The sequence below is a fragment of the Oncorhynchus gorbuscha genome, linkage group LG18 (genome assembly GCF_021184085.1).
Source record: "Oncorhynchus gorbuscha isolate QuinsamMale2020 ecotype Even-year linkage group LG18, OgorEven_v1.0, whole genome shotgun sequence".
Classification (NCBI taxonomy): domain Eukaryota; kingdom Metazoa; phylum Chordata; class Actinopteri; order Salmoniformes; family Salmonidae; genus Oncorhynchus; species Oncorhynchus gorbuscha.
The window spans coordinates 76,201,102-76,221,071 of record NC_060190.1 but is presented as its reverse complement, the minus strand read 5'-3'; the positions used below and the strand labels follow the sequence as shown (position 1 = coordinate 76,221,071).

General features: G+C 43.5%; 1 protein-coding gene across 3 annotated transcripts in view; it reads left to right on the top strand.

Moving 5' to 3' along the window:
- The first annotated feature begins 434 nt into the window (after positions 1-434).
- The window catches only part of LOC124003805 (glutamate receptor-interacting protein 2-like), a 251,701-nt gene continuing 232,165 nt past the window's right edge, over positions 435-19,970 (top strand). For all 3 annotated transcript variants that reach the window (XM_046312392.1, XM_046312390.1, XM_046312389.1), the window contains exon 1: positions 435-1,552. In XM_046312392.1, the coding sequence (XP_046168348.1) occupies positions 1,513-1,552 (40 nt within the window). In that variant the 5' untranslated portion in view covers positions 435-1,512. The remainder of the gene's footprint in view (positions 1,553-19,970) is intronic.

Here is a 19,970-nt window from a genome sequence, read left to right as displayed (position 1 = left end):
GATGTGGTGCATCCACAGCAGCAGAACTACTGCCAGGTGAATGGTATGGTCAGAAAGAGAGAGAGAGAGAGAGAGAGAGAGAGAGAGAGAGAGAGAGAGAGAGAGAGAGAGAGAGAGAGAGAGAGAGAGAGAGAGAGAGAGAGAGAGAGAGAGAGAGAGAGAGAGAGAGAGAGAGAGAGAGAGAGAGAGAGAGAGAGAGAGAGGGAGAGAGAGAGGGGGAGAGATCTATAGAGAGAGACAGAGAGGGAGAGAGAGAGAGAGAGAGGGAGATATCTATAGAGAGAGACAGAGAGAGAGAGAGGGAGAGAGAGACAGAGAGAGAGAGGGAGAGATCTATAGAGAGAGACAGAGAGAGACAGAGAGAGAGAGAGAGACAGAGAGAGACAGAGAGAGACAGAGACAGAGAGGGAGAGATCTATAGAGAGAGACAGAGAGGGAGAGATCTATAGAGACAGAAAGAGACAGATATATAGAGAGAGAGACAGAGACAGAGAGAGAGAGAGAGATATCTATAGAGAGAGACAGATAGAGAGAGGTGTGGGTGTCTGGAACTGCACAGCACAGCAATACTGTCTATCTGAACATCAAATGGACCTCTGCTGTATGGTACAGTAAACCCTGCTTCAATTCCTGGATAAAGCTGGATGGTCTGAGTCTAGGAGCACAGTGACTGGGATCCTACTGAATCCTGCAGTGTGCTCTGTAGACAAACACAGTGACTGGGATCCTACTGAATCCTGCAGTGTGCTCTGTAGACAAACACAGTGACTGGGACACAGCTGTACTGGCTACTGATTCCTTTGGATGCTCTGAGAACACAGTGACTGGGACACAGCTGTACTGGCTACTGATTCCTTTGGATGCTCTGAGAACATAGTGACTGGGACACAGCTGTACTGGCTACTGATTCCTTTGGATGCTCTGAGAACACAGTGACTGGGACACAGCTGTACTGGCTACTGATTCCTTTGGATGCTCTGAGAACACAGTGACTGGGACACAGCTGTACTGGCTACTGATTCCTTTGGATGCTCTGAGAACACAGTGACTGGGACACAGCTGTACTGGCTACTGATTCCTTTGGATGCTCTGAGAACACAGTGACTGGGACACAGCTGTACTGGCTACTGATTCCTTTGGATGCTCTGAGAACACAGTGACTGGGACACAGCTGTACTGGCTACTGATTCCTTTGGATGCTCTGAGAACACAGTGACTGGGACACAGCTGTACTGGCTACTGATTCCTTTGGATGCTCTGAGAACACAGTGACTGGGACACAGCTGTACTGGCTACTGATTCCTTTGGATGCTCTGAGAACACAGTGACTGGGACACAGCTGTACTGGCTACTGATTCCTTTGGATGCTCTGAGAACACAGTGACTGGGACACAGCTGTACTGGCTACTGATTGCTTTGGATGCTCTGAGAACACAGTGACTGGGACACAGCTGTACTGGCTACTGATTCCTTTGGATGCTCTGAGAACACAGTAGTCACTGTACTGTAGCCATGCTGTGTGGTCTAAGGAGAGATGTGAAGAACAGTTTTGGTAAGCCTGTTAGTCATTGTATTGTGTGTTATGTGGGTGTTACAGCGAGTTATAGTAGTCGTTGTGTGTTACAGTGAGTTACAGTAGTCTTTGTGTGTTATATGGGTGTTATAGTGAGTTATAGTAGTCATTTGGGTGTTATCATTGTGTGTTACAGGGAGTTATAGTAGTCATTGTGTGTTATGTGGGTGTTATAGTGAGTTACAGTAGTCATTGTGTGTTATGTGGGTGTTACAGTGAGTTATAGTAGTCATTGTGTGTTATGTGGGTGTTATAGTGAGTTATAGTAGTCATTGTGTGTTATGTGGGTGTTACAGTGAGTTATAGTAGTCATTGTGTGGTATATGGGTGTTATAGTAGTCATTGTGTGTTATATGGGTGTTATAGTGAGTTATAGTAGTCATTGTGTGTTATGTGGGTGTTACAGTGAGTTATAGTAGTCATTGTGTGTTATGTGGGTGTTACAGTGAGTTATAGTAGTCATTGTGTGTTATGTGGGTGTTACAGTGAGTTATAGTAGTCCTTTTGTGTGTTATGTGGGTGTTATAGTGAGTTATAGTAGTCATTGTGTGTTATGTGGGTGAACACAGTGAGTTATAGTAGTCATGATTGTGTTATGTGGGTGTTATAGTGAGTTATAGTAGTCATTGTGTGTTATGTGGGTGTTATAGTGAGTTATAGTAGTCATTGTGTGTTATGTGGGTGTTATAGTGAGTTATAGTAGTCATTGTGTGTTAAGGTGTTACAGTGAGTTATAGTAGTCATTGTGTGTTATGTGGGTGTTATAGTGAGTTATAGTAGTCATTGTGTGTTATGTGGGTGTTATAGTGAGTTATAGTAGTCATTGTGTGTTATCATTGTGTGTTACAGTGAGTTATAGTAGTCATTGTGTGTTATGTGGGTGTTATAGTGAGTTATAGTAGTCATTGTGTGTTATGTGGGTGTTACAGTGAGTTATAGTAGTCATTGTGTGTTATGTGGGTGTTATAGTGAGTTATAGTAGTCATTGTGTGTTATGTGGGTGTTACAGTGAGTTATAGTAGTCATTGTGTGTTTTGTGGGTGTTATAGTGAGTTATAGTAGTCATTGTGTGTTATGTGGGTGTTATAGTGAGTTATAGTAGTCATTGTGTGTTTTGTGGGTGTTATAGTGAGTTATAGTAGTCATTGTGTGTTATGTGGGTGTTACAGTGAGTTATAGTAGTCATTGTGTGTTATGTGGGTGTTACAGTGAGTTATAGTAGTCATTGTGTGTTATGTGGGTGTTATAGTGAGTTATAGTAGTCATTGTGTGTTATGTGGGTGTTACAGTGAGTTATAGTAGTCATTGTGTGTTATGTGGGTGTTATAGTGAGTTATAGTAGTCATTGTGTGTTATGTGGGTGTTACAGTGAGTTATAGTAGTCATTGTTTTTGTCTGTATCTTCTCTGTGTGTTTCCATGAAGATTGTGTGGGAACTGTTTGTAAACAGCAGTGGAGTGATCTAGGATACATTCATGTCTCACAACATTTTACGCACTGTCAGGGTTGTTTTTGGACTTATGCTTTGGGTAAACATGGTGATTCCTGAACATGGTAATTCCTGAACATGTTGATTCCTAAACATGGTGATTCCTAAACATGGTGATTCCTAAACATGGTGATTCCTAAACATGATGATTCCTAAACATGGTGATTCCTGAACATGGTGATTCCTAAGAATTGGTGATTCCTAAGAATTGTGATTCCTAGACATGGTGATTCCTAAGAATTGTGATTCCTAGACATGGTGATTCCCAAACATTGATGATTCCTAAACATGGTGATTTCTAAGAATTGTGATTCCTAAAAAAAAAATTCCTAAGCATGGTGATTCCTGAACGTGGTGATTCCTAAGAATTGTGAGTCCTAAAAAAAAGATTCCTAAGCATGGTGATTCCTAACCATGGTGATTCCTAAGAAGTGTGATTCCTAAACCTGGTGATTCCTAAACATGGTGATTCCTAAACCTGGCGATTCCTGAACATGGTGATTCCTAAACATGGTGATTCCTAAGAATTGTGATTCCTAAACATGGTGATTCCCAAACATGATGATTCCTAAACATGGTGATTCCTAAGAATTGTGATTCCTAAACATGGTGATTCCTGAACATGGTGATTCCTAAACATGGTGATTCCTGAGAAATGTGATTCCTAACAAATTGTGATTCCTAAGAATTGTGATTCCAAAAAAAAAAGATTCCTAAGAATTGTGATTCCTAGACATGGTGATTCTTGAACATGGTGATTCCTAAACATGGTGATTCCTGAACATGGTGATTCCTGAACATGGTGATTCCTGAACATGGTGATTCCTGAACATGGTGATTCCTAAACATGGTGATTCCTGAGAAATGTGCTTCCTAAACATGGCGATTCCTGAGAAATGTGATTCCTAAACATGGTGATTCCTGAACACGATGAATCTTAAACATGGTGATTCCTAAATATGATGATTCCTAAACATGGTGATTCCTAAACATGGTGATTCCTGAACATGATGAATCCTAAACATGATGAATCCTAAACATGGTGATTCCTAAACATGGTGATTCCTAAACATGGTGATTCCTAAACATGGTGATTCCTAAACATGGTGATTCCTAAGAATTGTGATTCCTAAACATGGTGATTCCTAAACATGATGATTCCTAAACATGGTGATTCCTAAACATGATGATTCCTAAACATGGTGATTCCTATGGATTGTGATTCCTAAAAAAATGTGATTCCTATTAATTGTGATTCCTAAAAAATTGTGATTCCTATGAATTGTGATTCATAAAAAAATGTGATTCCTAAGAATTGTGATTCCTAAAAAAAAAAAGATTCCTAAGCATGGTGATTCCTGAACAGGGCGATGTTTAAACACAGTGATTCCTGATACAATCTAAGTTTTAAAAAGAAATCCCACCACTGATTTTCCTGGTTAGTTTGAAACAGTACAATTAAATGCATTTTTCAATCTCATTATTTTATCCATTATAAAGTTAGATTGAAATCAACTGACATGGTCCTGCAGTCAGACCATGTGTAACATGGTAGCTCATGTGGAAGTAGCTGTAGGGATATTTTCAAATGTGTTTTTACCAATCATCTCCCACGTTCCATATTATCTGATGTGACTGTCTGCCCATACATTACCACAATCATCCATTTGGTCATCACAAAACTCAAATTGCCTGGCTGTGTTGTTCCTCCAGGGATGTGTCCTAATCGGCACCCTATTCCCTATTGTAGTGCACCACTTTAGAACTAGAACCCATAGGGGTCTTGTCAAAAGTAGTGCACTATATATGACACTAGGGTATCATGTGGAACGCAGACCAGGAGCTGTTTAACAGCATGCTAGACTAGGTTCTGTATCACAGCATGGTTGGGTTAGGAGCAGAGGCAGCAGTCATGCTTCGCTACCCTGGGAAATGTTCTCCCAGGGGGTTTGAGATGTGGAGATAGGGGGAGAGATGGGGTGAGAGTAAGGGAGAGGGGGTGAGGAGGGGAGATATGGGGAGAGAGTAGGGCAGAGAGGGGAGGTGAGGAGGGGAGAGGAGGAAAGGGAGAGGGGGGGGAAAGGAGTGTAGATGGGGAGAGAGGAGGGGAGATTAGGAGATCGGGAGGGGAGAGAGAGAAGAGATTAGGAGAGGTGGAGCAGAGAGGGGGAGAGAGGAGGATAGAGGGGAGAGAGGAGGAGAGGAAGAAGGAGAGGAAGGAGAGGAGGGAATAAGGGGGAGAGAGGGAGATAGGAGGAGAGCTGAGGAAAGGGAGAGAGGTGGAGAGAGGGGGTAAGATACAGATAGTTAGGGAGAGGAGTGAAGATAGAGAGAGAGAGAGAGAATGGGTGAGATGGAGAGGAGAGGGGATAGAAAGATGGGGAGAGGTGAGTGAAATAGGGAGAATGGGTGGGGGAGAGGGATGGGGAAGGATGAGAGATGGGGTGAGAGCGGATGTGGGAGAGATGAATGGGTGAGAGAGAATGGGGGGTGGAGAATGGGTGCGATGAGATGGTGGGATGAGGAGATGAGGAGGGGATGTGGAGAATGGGGAAAGATGGGGGGAGATGGGTGAGATGGGGTAAGTAGAGAGAGAAGGGGGATGGGGTGAGGGGGAGAGAGGGGGTGAGATGCGGAAAGGTGGAGAATGGGGGATGGGGACAGGAGATGGGGGGAGGGAAAGAGGAGAGGAGGAGAGGTGGATGGGGGAGATGTAAATGGGGAGAGTAGAGGGATAGAAGGGGGTGAGATGGGGAGAGGAGGGGAGATTGGACAGGGGGGATAGGAAGAGAGGAGGACTGGAGCTGAGGAGGGGAGAGGGGTTGAGATGTGGAGAATATGTGAGATGTGGAGAATATGTGAGATGGGGAGAATGGGTGAGATGGGGAGAATGGGTGAGATGGGGTGAGATGGGGAGAAGAGGTGAGATGGGGAGAAGAGGTGAGATGGGGAGAAGAGGTGAGATGGGGAGAAGAGGTGAGATGGGGAGAAGAGGTGAGATGGGGAGAAGAGGTGAGATGTGGAGAAGAGGTGAGATGGGGAGAAGAGGTGAGATGTGGAGAAGGAATGTGATTAATAATGGATGTCAGCTTGTTATCTTAATTCTGTCATCACACAAGCTGAATATTAGTACACCGCTTTTGACCATAGCCACATAGTGGAACCACATCGGGCTTTGGTCAATCATACATCAGCTTGGATGTATGTTCCCAGAATCAGAAGGAAATTAGCAGGATTTAAAAAATCCTCCAACCAGGATTTTCTGGAAAACCTCATTGAAAGTTCCCAGAATTTTGCAACCCTAATAATGTATTTTTTTTTACCTTTATTTAACTAGGCAAGTCAGTTAAGAACAAATTCTTATTTTCAATGACGGCCTAGGAACAGTGGGTTAACTGCCTGTTCAGGGGCAGAACGACAGATTTGTACCTATTATTATAATAATATCCATTTGATTTTGATGCAGTAGCGAGTTGACTATAATGGAAAAGCTGTTATTCAGGCATCAGTCGTCGTGTAATTTTCCTCGCTTGAATATTCAAATGTTTGGCTTTATTTATTATCGTGACAGTTCTTACAACCCTTTAACTACTTAAGATCAACACATTTAACTGGTTCACTCATCATAATTCTGACCAATAGCACGTTGTGTATTGTTGGTCTGGTTTCCAGTTGTTGCCTACAAACGCCAACGGAGAAAGACAGTGTTAAGGCATCAGCATCCTTCAAATCGGCTAGCGGCTAGGTGAACCGAATGAGTCTGCTCGCGTACTCCTTTCAAAGACCTTCGCTTAAAAAAAAAAAGAGAAAAAAGCGACAATAGTACTGTTTGTCCATTTTGAGACACTGTAGCCAGCATACACTTCCTCAACTCAAGAAATCTGTCATTATTTTCGAATCCCTACTGTTGACCAATCATCAATGAAGGGGCGTAGACTTCGGGCAAACCAACTTCAGCTTGCTTCAAGAAGAGAATGTGTCACAACTCTTCTGAACTGTTTCGGCTGGGATGCATGAGGACGCCTTTAGGTCCAGACTCCGCCTCTCTGTGTCTATGACCAATCACTGACCCCTACAGCGTAGTGGTTTCCTAGCGCTAGGTGGAGACCGAGAGAGACAGGTTAAGGGGCAGAGGGCCTTCCTCTCTTATTCTCTGTTTCTATGACCAATCTAGACTTATATATATAACTCAATACAGCCCAGGCATCAACTTTACAAGTAGGACAAGTAGTCATTAAAGTAATTACAGCTTTTATCCCCCAGATACGTGTTTCTACCATGTTATTCTAGAGTGGTAAAAACAGGAGTAGACAACGTGTCATTATAACGTCTTTCTTCTCATCATAATATACATAATAAGGACATTTTTCACCAGTAAATTGCAGTGGCTGTGTGGGGGGGAGGGATGCATGTCATTGTGCGATTGCAATAGCTATCCTTGTTGTGGATGCACATCATATAAGAGATGAATAGAAAAGCCTTTTGGAGGAGGAAATCCTAAAGAATTAGACAAATATTGTTTTTAAACAATTGTGACTCTGAAAATAGAGATGAATTTCATACCACCGTGTTGTCCTGTGTTGGTCTGTCAGGGAAATGCAGTCATCATCAGGAAATGTGGTTAAGTAGGTCGTTTGCCACAAAGGGACATGTTTCTTAGGAAATTGCAATGAGAAGAATCATGGGATTATTGTTAAACCTCATTGATAGCACCTGTGTAGGACTCAATCAACGCTTAGTTGAAAAGGAAAAGCTTCAGATTTTTTTATTTTTACAAACATTACTCAGCCAATCAAACTGAATGGGTTGTTATTGGTGTTCAAGTCTTTAACCACGGCCGATGTAAAAAATACCTTTTTAAAATGCATTTGATTGATTAAACCGTCTTGGTTCATGTTGAGACTAAGGTTCACATCTGTTTGAGTTTAACAGTATGCCCGTTGGGCTCCAAACAACTTCCAATGCCTAATACAGAGTCCTCAACCCCTGGTGAGTCCTCAACCCCTGGTCCGTGGACCGGCAATGGTCCCTGGGTTGCTCCTGACTGACCCATGAAGAATTTAGCTATTGCCAACATGGATTCAGTCAGTTCTAGACTGCTAGTCTTGATATACTGTTGTGGCCAAAATTGTTGAGAATGACACAAATATTAATTTTCACAAAGTCTGCTGCCTCAGTTTGTATGATGGCTATTTGCATATACCCCAGAATCTTATGAAGAGTGATCATATGAATGGCAATTAATTGCAGTCCCTCTTTGTCATGCAAATGAACTGAATCCCCAAAGAACATTTCCACTGCATTTCGGCCCTGCCACAAAAGGACCAACTGACATCAAGAGCGTCTGCTAAATGACTTAAATGTAAATGTAATGTCAGTGTTCTCTCATTAACACAGGTGTGAGTATTGACGAGGACAAGGCCGGAGATCACTCTGTCATGCTGATTGAGTTCGAATTACAGACTGGAAGCTTCAAAAGGAGGGTGGTGCTTGGAACCATTTTTCTTCCTCTGTCAACCATGGTTACCTGCAAGGAAACATGTGTCGTCATCAATGCTTTCCACAAAAAGGGCTTCACAGGCAAGGCTATTGCTGCCAGTAAGATTGCACCTAAATCAATCATTTATCGGATCATCAAGAACTTCAAGGAGAGCGGTTCAATTGTTGTGAAGAAGGCTTCAGGGCGCCCAAGAAAGTCCAGCAAGCACTAGGACCATCTTCTAAAGTTGATTCAGCTGCAGGATCGGGGCACCACCAGTACAGAGCTTGCTCAGGAATGGCAGGTGTGAGTGCATCTGCACGCAGAGTGAGGCGAAGACTTTTGGAGGATGGCCTGGTGTCAAGAAGGGCAGCAAAGAAGCCACTTCTCTCCAGGAAAAACATCAGGGACAGACTGATATTCTGCAAAAGGTACAGGGATTGGACTGCTGAGGACGGGGGTAAAGTCATTTTCTCTGATAAATCCCCTTTCCGATTGTTTGGTGCATCAGGAAAAAAGCTTGTCTGGAGAAGACAAGGTGAGCGCTACCATCAGTCCTGTGTCATGCCAACAGTAAAGCATCCTGAGACCATTTATGTTTAGGGTTGCTTCTCAGCCAAGAGAGTGGGCTCACTCACAATTTTGCCTAAGAAAACAGCCATGAATTAGGAATGGAACCAACACACCTTCTGAGAGCAACTTCTCCCAACCATCCAGGAACAGTTTGGTGACGAACAATGCCTTTTCCAGCATGATGGAGCACCTTGCCATAAGGCAAAAGTGATAACTAAGTGGCTCGGGGAACAAAACATCAATATTTTGGGTCCATGGCCAGGAAACTCCCCAGACCTTAATCCCATTGAGAACTTGTGGTCAGTTCTCAAGAGGTGGGTGGACAAACAAAACCCCACAGATTCTGACAAACTCCAAGCATTGATTTTGCAAGAATGGGCTGCCATCAGTCAGGATGTGGCCCAGAAGTTAATTGACAGCATGCCAGGGTTGATGCAGAGGTCTTGTTGATCTCATGCCATAGGTAGACAGTTCACATAGTTTATTGATCTCATGCCATAGGTAGACAGTTCCCATAGTTTATTGATCTCATGCCATAGGTAGACAGTTCACATAGTTTATTGATCTCATGCCATAGGTAGACAGTTCCCATAGTTTATTGATCTCATGCCATAGGTAGACAGTTCACATAGTTTATTGATCTCATGCCATAGGTAGACAGTTCACAGTCCACTGGCATAGTTTATTGTGTGAAGTTCTGGCCACAGTTCCCATAGTTTATTGAGCCATGACACATAGTTTTTAAGTTCACAGTCCACTGGCGTGTGAAGTCTGGCCACGAGCCATGACACTTTAAGAGGAAATCCTGCGAAGTGGAGAATACACTCTAGGCAGACCTTTAATAGCCTACTCACAGTAACTTGTGGCCTGGAGCCTAGAGCACTTAAACCTTAACCTGTAAGACATTTACCCCTAACCTGCTCCATGGGTGCTGATTTATGACTGCACATAGTGCTGTGCTGCTTCCAGGTCTGGTATGTCAGTCTAGCGTCCTGTGAGTTGGATAATGTGACGGCACAAAAAATTACTAATTTCCGTTGAACAAGGGAGTGGGCAATAAACATGCTTTATTGTATTGTACTAAAGACTCTACTCTTTATTTACACAGTAGGCATACAGTATATGAATTCAGTATTCCACTGGCTTAATAACGGCTTGACTGCTTATATGGCGTAGAATGACACAACACTAAAATCGCTGGGCCTCGGGGGAACCCCCCCCCCCCACCTCCCCCCTTCAAGCAATCATTCTGACTGCAACATTTTAACAGTGTAATTAATACATTTCATATACGCTATCGCAAAAATAATCATTTGTTTGTGTTTATGATGGGCTTAGGTAATATTAGAATAAATTTTTTCTTCTTCAAATAACACCATAGCATTTTCATTAGTTTATGTTACTGCTGTTATTAAACAAAAATAATGATTAAAAACAACAAAAGTGGTGAATACATTTTATAGGTGGTGTGTATATGTGCTACAACTATAAAACAGAACGCTTTTATTACATCAGTTGTTATATGTGTGAAATTATACGGAACAAAAAGAAATATCAACGCAACATGCAACAATTTCAAAGATTTTACTGAGTTGCAGCTCATAATAAGGAAATCAGTCAATTTAAATAAATTAATTAGGCCACAATCAATAGATTTTACATGACTGGGTCGGGGCAGAGCCATGGGTGGGCTTGGAAGGGCAGGGGCACACCCACTGGGGAGCCAGGCCCAGCCAATCAGAATTTGTTTTTCCCCCACAAAAGGGCTTTATTACAAACATAAATACTCCCCCCCCTCCCCATGGGAAACGTAGTACCAGTTTATCTGAGCCAATAGAATAACTCCATGGGAAACGTAGTACCAGTTTATCTGAGCCAATAGAATAACTCCATGGGAAACGTAGTACCAGTTTATCTGAGCCAATAGAATAACTCCATGGAAAACATAGTACCAGTTTAACTGAGCCAATAGAATAACTCCATGGAAAACATAGTACCAGTTTAACTGAGCCAATAGAATAACTCCATGGGAAACGTAGTACCAGTTTAACTGAGCCAATAGAATAACTCCATGGGAAACGTATTACCAGTTTATCTGAGCCAATAGAATAACTCCATGGAAAACATAGTACCAGTTTATCTGAGCCAATAGAATATCTCCATTGGAAAGCAAATGCCAGTTCAGAGTGGGTTCATCCTACACCTGTGTTACATCTTGTTGGCAGGTTGAGACGGCTGCTGTGTAAACAAACCATGAAACATGGTGGCACCCCCAGGCGCCCCCTGGCATCAGGAATGGTTTACCACGTCCTGTGGAGCCCCAGACACCCCCAGGCATCAGGAATGGTTTACCCCGTCCTGTGGAGCCCCAGGCATCCCCAGGCATCAGGAATGGTTTACCCCGTCCTGTGGAGCCCCAGGCATCCCCAGGCATCAGGAATGGTTTACCCCGTCCTGTGGAGCCCCAGGCATCCCCAGGCATCAGGAATGGTTTACCCCGTCCTGTGGAGCCCCAGGCACCCCCTGGCATCAGGAATGGTTTACCCCGTCCTGTGGAGTCCCAGGCACCCCCAGGCATCAGGAATGGTTTACCCCGTCCTGTGGAGCCCCAGGCACCCCCAGGCATCAGGAATGGTTTACCCCGTCCTGTGGAGCCCCAGGCACCCCCTGGCATCAGGAATGGTTTACCCCGTCCTGTGGAGCCCCAGGCACCCCTGGCATCAGGAATGGTTTACCCCGTCCTGTGGAGCCCCAGGCACTCCCTGGCATCAGGAATGGTTTACCCCGTCCTGTGGAGCCCCAGGCACCCCCAGGCATCAGGAATGGTTTACCCCGTCCTGTGGAGCCCCAGGCACCCCCAGGCATCAGGAATGTCCTGTGGAGCCCCAGGCACCCCCCCTGGTTTACCCCTCCTGTGGAGCCCCAGGCGCCCCCAGGCATCAGGAATGGTTTACCCCGTCCTGTGGAGCCCCAGGCACCCCCAGGCATCAGGAATGGTTTACCCCGTCCTGTGGAGCCCCAGGCGCCCCCAGGCATCAGGAATGGTTTACCCCGTCCTGTGGAGCCCCAGGCACCCCCTGGTTTACCCCGTCCTGTGGAGCCCCAGGCACCCCCTGGTTTACCCCGTCCTGTGGAGCCCCAGGCATCAGGAATGGTTTACCCCGTCCTGTGGAGCCCCAGGCATCCCCAGGCATCAGGAATGGTTTACCCCGTCCTGTGGAGCCCCAGGCACCCCCAGGCATCAGGAATGGTTTACCCCGTCCTGTGGAGCCCCAGGCACCCCCTGGCATCAGGAATGGTTTACCCCGTCCTGTGGAGCCCCAGGCACCCCCTGGCATCAGGAATGGTTTACCCCATCCTGTGGAGCCCCAGGCACCCCCAGGCATCAGGAATGGTTTACCCCGTCCTGTGGAGCCCCAGGCATCAGGAATGGTTTACCCCGTCCTGTGGAGCCCCAGGCACCCCCTGGCATCAGGAATGGTTTACCCCGTCCTGTGGAGCCCCAGGCACCCCCTGGCATCAGGAATGGTTTACCCCGTCCTGTGGAGCCCCAGGCACCCCCTGTCATCAGGAATGGTTTACCCCGTCCTGTGGAGCCTCAGGCACCCCCTGGCATCAGGAATGGTTTACCCCGTCCTGTGGAGCCCCAGGCACCCCCTGGCATCAGGAATGGTTTACCCCGTCCTGTGGAGCCCCAGGCACCCCCAGGCATCAGGAATGGTTTACCCCGTCCTGTGGAGCCCCAGGCGCCCCCAGGCATCAGGAATGGTTTACCCCGTCCTGTGGAGCCCCAGGCGCCCCCAGGCATCAGGAATGGTTTACCCCGTCCTGTGGAGCCCCAGGCGCCCCCAGGCATCAGGAATGGTTTACCCCATCCTGTGGAGCCCCAGGCACCCCCTGGCATCAGGAATGGTTTACCCCGTCCTGTGGAGCCTCAGGCACCCCCTGGCATCAGGAATGGTTTACCCCGTCCTGTGGAGACCCAGGCACCCCCTGGCATCAGGAATGGTTTACCCCGTCCTGTGGAGCCCCAGGCGCCCCCAGGCATCAGGAATGGTTTACCCCGTCCTGTGGAGCCCCAGGCGCTCCCAGGCATCAGGAATGGTTTACCCCGTCCTGTGGAGCCCCAGGCACCCCCAGGCATCAGGAATGTTTTACCCCATCCTGTGGAGCCCCAGGCACCCCCAGGCATCAGGAATGGTTTACCCCGTCCTGTGGAGCCCCAGGCACCCCCAGGCATCAGGAATGGTTTACCCCGTCCTGTGGAGCCCCAGGCACCCCCAGGCATCAGGAATGGTTTACCCCGTCCTGTGGAACCCCAGGCACCCCCTGGCATCAGGAATGGTTTACCCCGTCCTGTGGAGCCCCAGGCATCCCCAGGCATCAGGAATGGTTTACCCCGTCCTGTGGAGCCCCAGGCACCCCCTGGCACCAGGAATGGTTTACCCCGTCCTGTGGAGCCCCAGGCACCCCCTGGCATCAGGAATGGTTTACCCCGTCCTGTGGAGCCCTAGGCACCCCCAGGCATCAGGAATGGTTTACCCCGTCCTGTGGAGCCCCTGGCATCAGGAATGGTTTACCCCGTCCTGTGGAGCCCCAGGCGCCTGGAACGTTAATCCAGATCTGGAGCACCGAAGACAGTCAGACCAGGGGGTAGCAAGAGGTTATAAACACAGGAATTTGCTCTGCGCTTAAATTGCTTATTGAATGGCTATGAAGGTTTCTGAAATATGTGTTACTGTGTTTAACTAAGCAGTAATACCAGGGACCTACATTAAACCCCTCCTTTTTACCTCTACAATCCTCATATGGCCATTATATCCTCAAGAGAGAGGCTGAACAGAGTGTGGCGTGCTGAAAAAGACTACGGTGATAAATTGCTGGTATAGCTGTTGTATAAACACTGTTCCTCAGCAAGTTCCTCAGTGAAGGAAGCTGTAACATATCTCTCTCTCTCACACACACACACACAAAACACACACACACGCACGCACACACACACACACACACACACAGAGAGCTGCTGTGATACAGACAGTAATCCGTGGTGACACTGCTGTGAAGGCGGGGAAAAAACATCCAGCCAACCTTTTGGCACTTCCAACATACCGTGTCGAGCGCGGCTTTGACAACAAAAAAATAAAAATAAAGCAGGAGTTCACACCCAGTCACATGCCTCTGTCTAATCCCTCCCTCTCATCCTTCAATCTCACCAGAGGACAGCATCAATTTAGAGATACGTGATGTTGTGGAACAAGAACGCCCCCAACCACTGTATCTGTCTTTAGCTCAGTGTGCTAACACAGTCAGCGGGACTGTGTTGGTTGCTAGGAGAGGAAGAACACATTATGTTAATTTAAAATAATACTAGAGCCATACAATTAGTTTCCCTCATTTTACATACCCATAGGCTTCATAGTGGACGTATGGTAGTGTGTTATGTATGGTAGTGTTATGTATGGTAGTGTTGTGTATGGTAGTGTTATGTATGGTAGTGTTATGTATGGTAGTGTTATGTATGGTAGTGTTATGTATGGTAGTGTTATGTATGGTAGTGTTGTTATGTATGGTAGTGTTATGTATGGTAGTGTTATGTATGGTAGTGTTATGTATGGTAGTGTTATGTATGGTAGTGTTATGTATGGTAGTGTTATGTATGGTAGTGTTATGTATGGTAGTGTTATGTATGGTAGTGTTATGTATGGTAGTGTTATGTATGGTAGTGTTATGTATGGTAGTGTTGTTATGTATGGTAGTGTTATGTATGGTAGTGTTATGTATGGTAGTGTTATGTATGGTAGTGTTATGTATGGTAGTGTTATGTATGGTAGTGTTGTTATGTATGGTAGTGTTGTTATGTATGGTAGTGTTATGTATGGTAGTGTTATGTATGGTAGTGTTATGTATGGTAGTGTTGTTATGTATGGTAGTGTTATGTATGGTAGTGTTATGTATGGTAGTGTTATGTATGGTAGTGTTATGTATGCTAGTGTTATGTATGGTAGTGTTATGTATGGTAGTGTTATGTATGGTAGTGTTATGTATGGTAGTGTTGTTATGTATGGTAGTGTTATGTATGGTAGTGTTATGTATGGTAGTGTTATGTATGGTAGTGTTATGTATGGTAGTGTTATGTATGGTAGTGTTGTTATGTATGGTAGTGTTATGTATGGTAGTGTTATGTATGGTAGTGTTATGTATGGTAGTGTTATGTATGGTAGTGTTATGTATGGTAGTGTTGTTATGTATGGTAGTGTTATGTATGCTAGTGTTATGTATGCTAGTGTTATGTATGGTAGTGTTATGTATGGTAGTGTTATGTATGGTAGTGTTATGTATGGTAGTGTTATGTATGGTAGTGTTGTTATGTATGGTAGTGTTGTGTATGGTAGTGTTGTTATGTATGGTAGTGTTATGTATGGTAGTGTTATGTATGGTAGTGTTATGTATGGTAGTGTTATGTATGGTAGTGTTATGTATGGTAGTGTTATGTATGGTAGTGTTGTTATGTATGGTAGTGTTATGTATGGTAGTGTTATGTATGGTAGTGTTATGTATGGTAGTGTTATGTATGGTAGTGTTATGTATGGTAGTGTTATGTATGGTAGTGTTGTTATGTATGGTAGTGTTATGTATGGTAGTGTTATGTATGGTAGTGTTATGTATGGTAGTGTTGTTATGTATGGTAGTGTTATGTATGGTAGTGTTATGTATGGTAGTGTTATGTATGGTAGTGTTATGTATGGTAGTGTTATGTATGTTATGTAGTGTTATGTATGGTAGTGTTATGTATGGTAGTGTTATGTATGGTAGTGTTGTTATGTATGGTAGTGTTATGTATGCTAGTGTTATGTATGCTAGTGTTATGTATGGTAGTGTTATGTATGGTAGTGTTATGTATGGTAGTGTTGTTATGTATGGTAGTGTTATGTATGCTAGTGTTATGTATGGTAGTGTTATGTATGGTAGTGTTATGTATGGTAGTGTTATGTATGGTAGTGTTGTTATGTATGGTAGTGTTATGTATGCTAGTGTTATGTATGCTAGTGTTATGTATGGTAGTGTTATGTATGGTAGTGTTATGTATGGTAGTGTTATGTATGGTAGTGTTATGTATGGTAGTGTTGTTATGTATGGTAGTGTTGTGTATGGTAGTGTTGTTATGTATGGTAGTGTTATGTATGGTAGTGTTATGTATGGTAGTGTTATGTATGGTAGTGTTATGTATGGTAGTGTTATGTATGGTAGTGTTATGTATGGTAGTGTTATGTATGGTAGTGTTATGTATGGTAGTGTTGTGTATGGTAGTGTTGTTATGTATGCTAGTGTTACATTTACATTACATTTAAGTCATTTAGCAGACGCTCTTATCCAGAGCGACTTACAAATTGGTGCATTCACCTTATGACATCCAGTGGGACAGTCACTTAACAATAGTGCATCTAAAACTTAGGGGGGGTGGGGTGAGAGGGATTACTTAACCTATCCTAGGTATTCCTTAAAGAGGTGGGGTTTCAGGTGTCTCCGGAAGGTGGTGATTGACTCCGCTGTCCTGGCGTCGTGAGGGAGTTTGTTCCACCATTGGGGGGCCAGGGCAGCGAACAGTTTTGACTGGGCTGAGCGGGAGCTGTACTTCCTCAGTGGTAGGGAGGCGAGCAGGCCAGAGGTGGATGAACGCAGTGCCCTTGTTTGGGTGTAGGGCCTGATCAGAGCCTGGAGGTACTGAGGTGCCGTTCCCCTCACAGCTCCGTAGGCAAGCACCATGGTCTTGTAGCGGATGCGAGCTTCAACTGGAAGCCAGTGGAGAGAACGGAGGAGCGGGGTGACGTGAGAGAACTTGGGAAGGTTGAACACCAGACGGGCTGCGGCGTTCTGGATGAGTTGAAGGGGTTTAATGGCACAGGCAGGGAGCCCAGCCAACAGCGAGTTGCAGTAATCCAGACGGGAGATGACAAGTGCCTGGATTAGGACCTGCGCCGCTTCCTGTGTGAGGCAGGGTCGTACTCTGCGGATGTTGTAGATGTATGGTAGTGTTATGTATGGTAGTGTTATGTATGGTAGTGTTATGTATGGTAGTGTTGTTATGTATGGTAGTGTTGTTATGTATGGTAGTGTTATGTATGGTAGTGTTATGTATGGTAGTGTTATGTATGGTAGTGTTGTGTATGGTAGTGTTGTTATGTATGGTAGTGTTGTGTATGGTAGTGTTGTTATGTATGGTAGTGTTGTGTATGGTAGTGTTATGTATGGTAGTGTTATGTATGGTAGTGTTGTGTATGGTAGTGTTGTTATGTATGGTAGTGTTGTGTATGGTAGTGTTGTTATGTATGGTAGTGTTGTTATGTATGGTAGTGTTATGTATGGTAGTGTTATGTATGGTAGTGTTATGTATGGTAGTGTTATGTATGGTAGTGTTATGTATGGTAGTGTTATGTATGGTAGTGTTATGTATGGTAGTGTTGTTATGTATGGTAGTGCTGTTATGTATGGTAGTGTTGTTATGTATGGTAGTGTTATATATGGTAATGTTGTTATGTATGGTAGTGTTGTTATGTATGGTAGTGTTGTTATGTATGGTAGTGTTGTTATGTATGGTAGTGTTATGTATGGTAGTGTTGTGTATGGTAGTGTTGTTATGTATGGTAGTGTTGTTATGTATGGTAGTGTTGTTGTGTATGGTAGTGTTGTTATGTATGGTAGTGTTATGTATGGTAGTGTTGTTATGTATGGTAGTGTTATGTATGGTAGTGTTGTTATGTATGGTAGTGTTGTTATGTATGGTAGTGTTATGTATGGTAGTAGTGTTATGTATGGTAGTGTTATGTATGGTAGTGTTATGTATGGTAGTGTTATGTATGGTAGTGTTATGTATGGTAGTGTTATGTATGGTAGTGTTATGTATGGTATGTATGGTAGTGTTGTTATGTATGGTAGTGTTGTTATGTATGGTAGTGTTGTTGTGTATGGTAGTGTTGTTATGTATGGTAGTGTTATGTATGGTAGTGTTGTTATGTATGGTAGTGTTGTTATGTATGGTAGTGTTATGTATGGTAGTGGTATGTATGGTAGTGTTATGTATGGTAGTGGTATGTATGGTAGTGTTATGTATGGTAGTGTTGTTATGTATGGTAGTGTTGTTATGTATGGTAGTGTTGTTATGTATGGTAGTGTTGTTATGTATGGTAGTGTTATGTATGGTAGTGGTATGTATGGTAGTGTTATGTATGGTAGTGTTATGTATGGTAGTGTTATGTATGGTAGTGTTGTTATGTATGGTAGTGTTGTTATGTATGGTAGTGTTATGTATGGTAGTGGTATGTATGGTAGTGTTATGTATGGTAGTGTTATGTATGGTAGTGTTATGTATGGTAGTGTTGTTATGTATGGTAGTGTTATGTATGGTAGTGTTATGTATGGTAGTGTTGTTATGTATGGTAGTGTTGTGTATGGTAGTGGTATGTATGGTAGTGTTATGTATGGTAGTGGTATGTATGGTAGTGTTATGTATGGTAGTGTTATGTATGGTAGTGTTATGTATGGTAGTGTTGTGTATGGTAGTGTTGTTATGTATGGTAGTGTTGTTATGTATGGTAGTGTTGTTATGTATGGTAGTGTTATGTATGGTAGTGGTATGTATGGTAGTGTTATGTATGGTAGTGTTATGTATGGTAGTGTTATGTATGGTAGTGTTATGTATGGTAGTGTTATGTATGGTAGTGTTGTTATGTATGGTAGTGTTGTTATGTATGGTAGTGTTGTTATGTATGGTAGTGTTGTTATGTATGGTAGTGTTGTTATGTATGGTAGTGTTGTGTATGGTAGTGTTGTTATGTATGGTAGTGTTATGTATGGTAGTGTTGTTATGTATGGTAGTGTTGTTATGTATGGTAGTGTTATGTATGGTAGTGTTGTTATGTATGGTAGTGTTGTTATGTATGGTAGTGTTGTTATGTATGGTAGTGTTGTTATGTATGGTAGTGTTATGTATGGTAGTGTTATGTATGGTAGTGTTGTTATGTATGGTAGTGTTGTTATGTATGGTAGTGTTGTTATGTATGGTAGTGTTGTTATGTATGGTAGTGTTGTTATGTATGGTAGTGTTGTTATGTATGGTAGTGTTGTTATGTATGGTAGTGTTGTGTATGGTAGTGTTGTTATGTATGGTAGTGTTGTTATGTATGGTAGTGTTGTTATGTATGGTAGTGTTGTTATGTATGGTAGTGTTGTGTATGTATAGTAGTGTTGTGTATGTATGGTAGTGTTATGTATGGTAGTGTTGTTATGTATGGTAGTGTTGTTATGTATGGTAGTGTTGTTATGTATGGTAGTGTTATGTATGGTAGTGTTGTTATGTATGGTAGTGTTGTGTATGGTAGTGTTGTTATGTATGGTAGTGTTGTTATGTATGGTAGTGTTGTTATGTATGGTAGTGTTGTTATGTATGGTAGTGTTGCTATGTATGGTAGTGTTGTTATGTATGGAAGTGTTGTTATGTATGGTAGTGTTATGTATGGTAGTGTTGTTATGTATGGTAGTGTTGTTATGTATGGTAGTGCTGTTATGTATGGTAGTGTTGTTATGTATGGTAGTGTTGTTATGTATGGTAGTGTTATGTATGGTAGTGTTGTTATGTATGGTAGTATTATGTATGGTAGTGTTGTTATGTATGGTAGTATTATGTATGGTAGTGTTATGTATGGTAGTGTTGTTATGTATGGTAGTGTTATGTATGGTAGTGTTGTTATGTATGGTAGTATTATGTATGGTAGTGTTGTTATGTATGGTAGTATTATGTATGGTAGTGTTATGTATGGTAGTGTTATGTATGGTAGTGTTATGTATGGTAGTGTTATGTA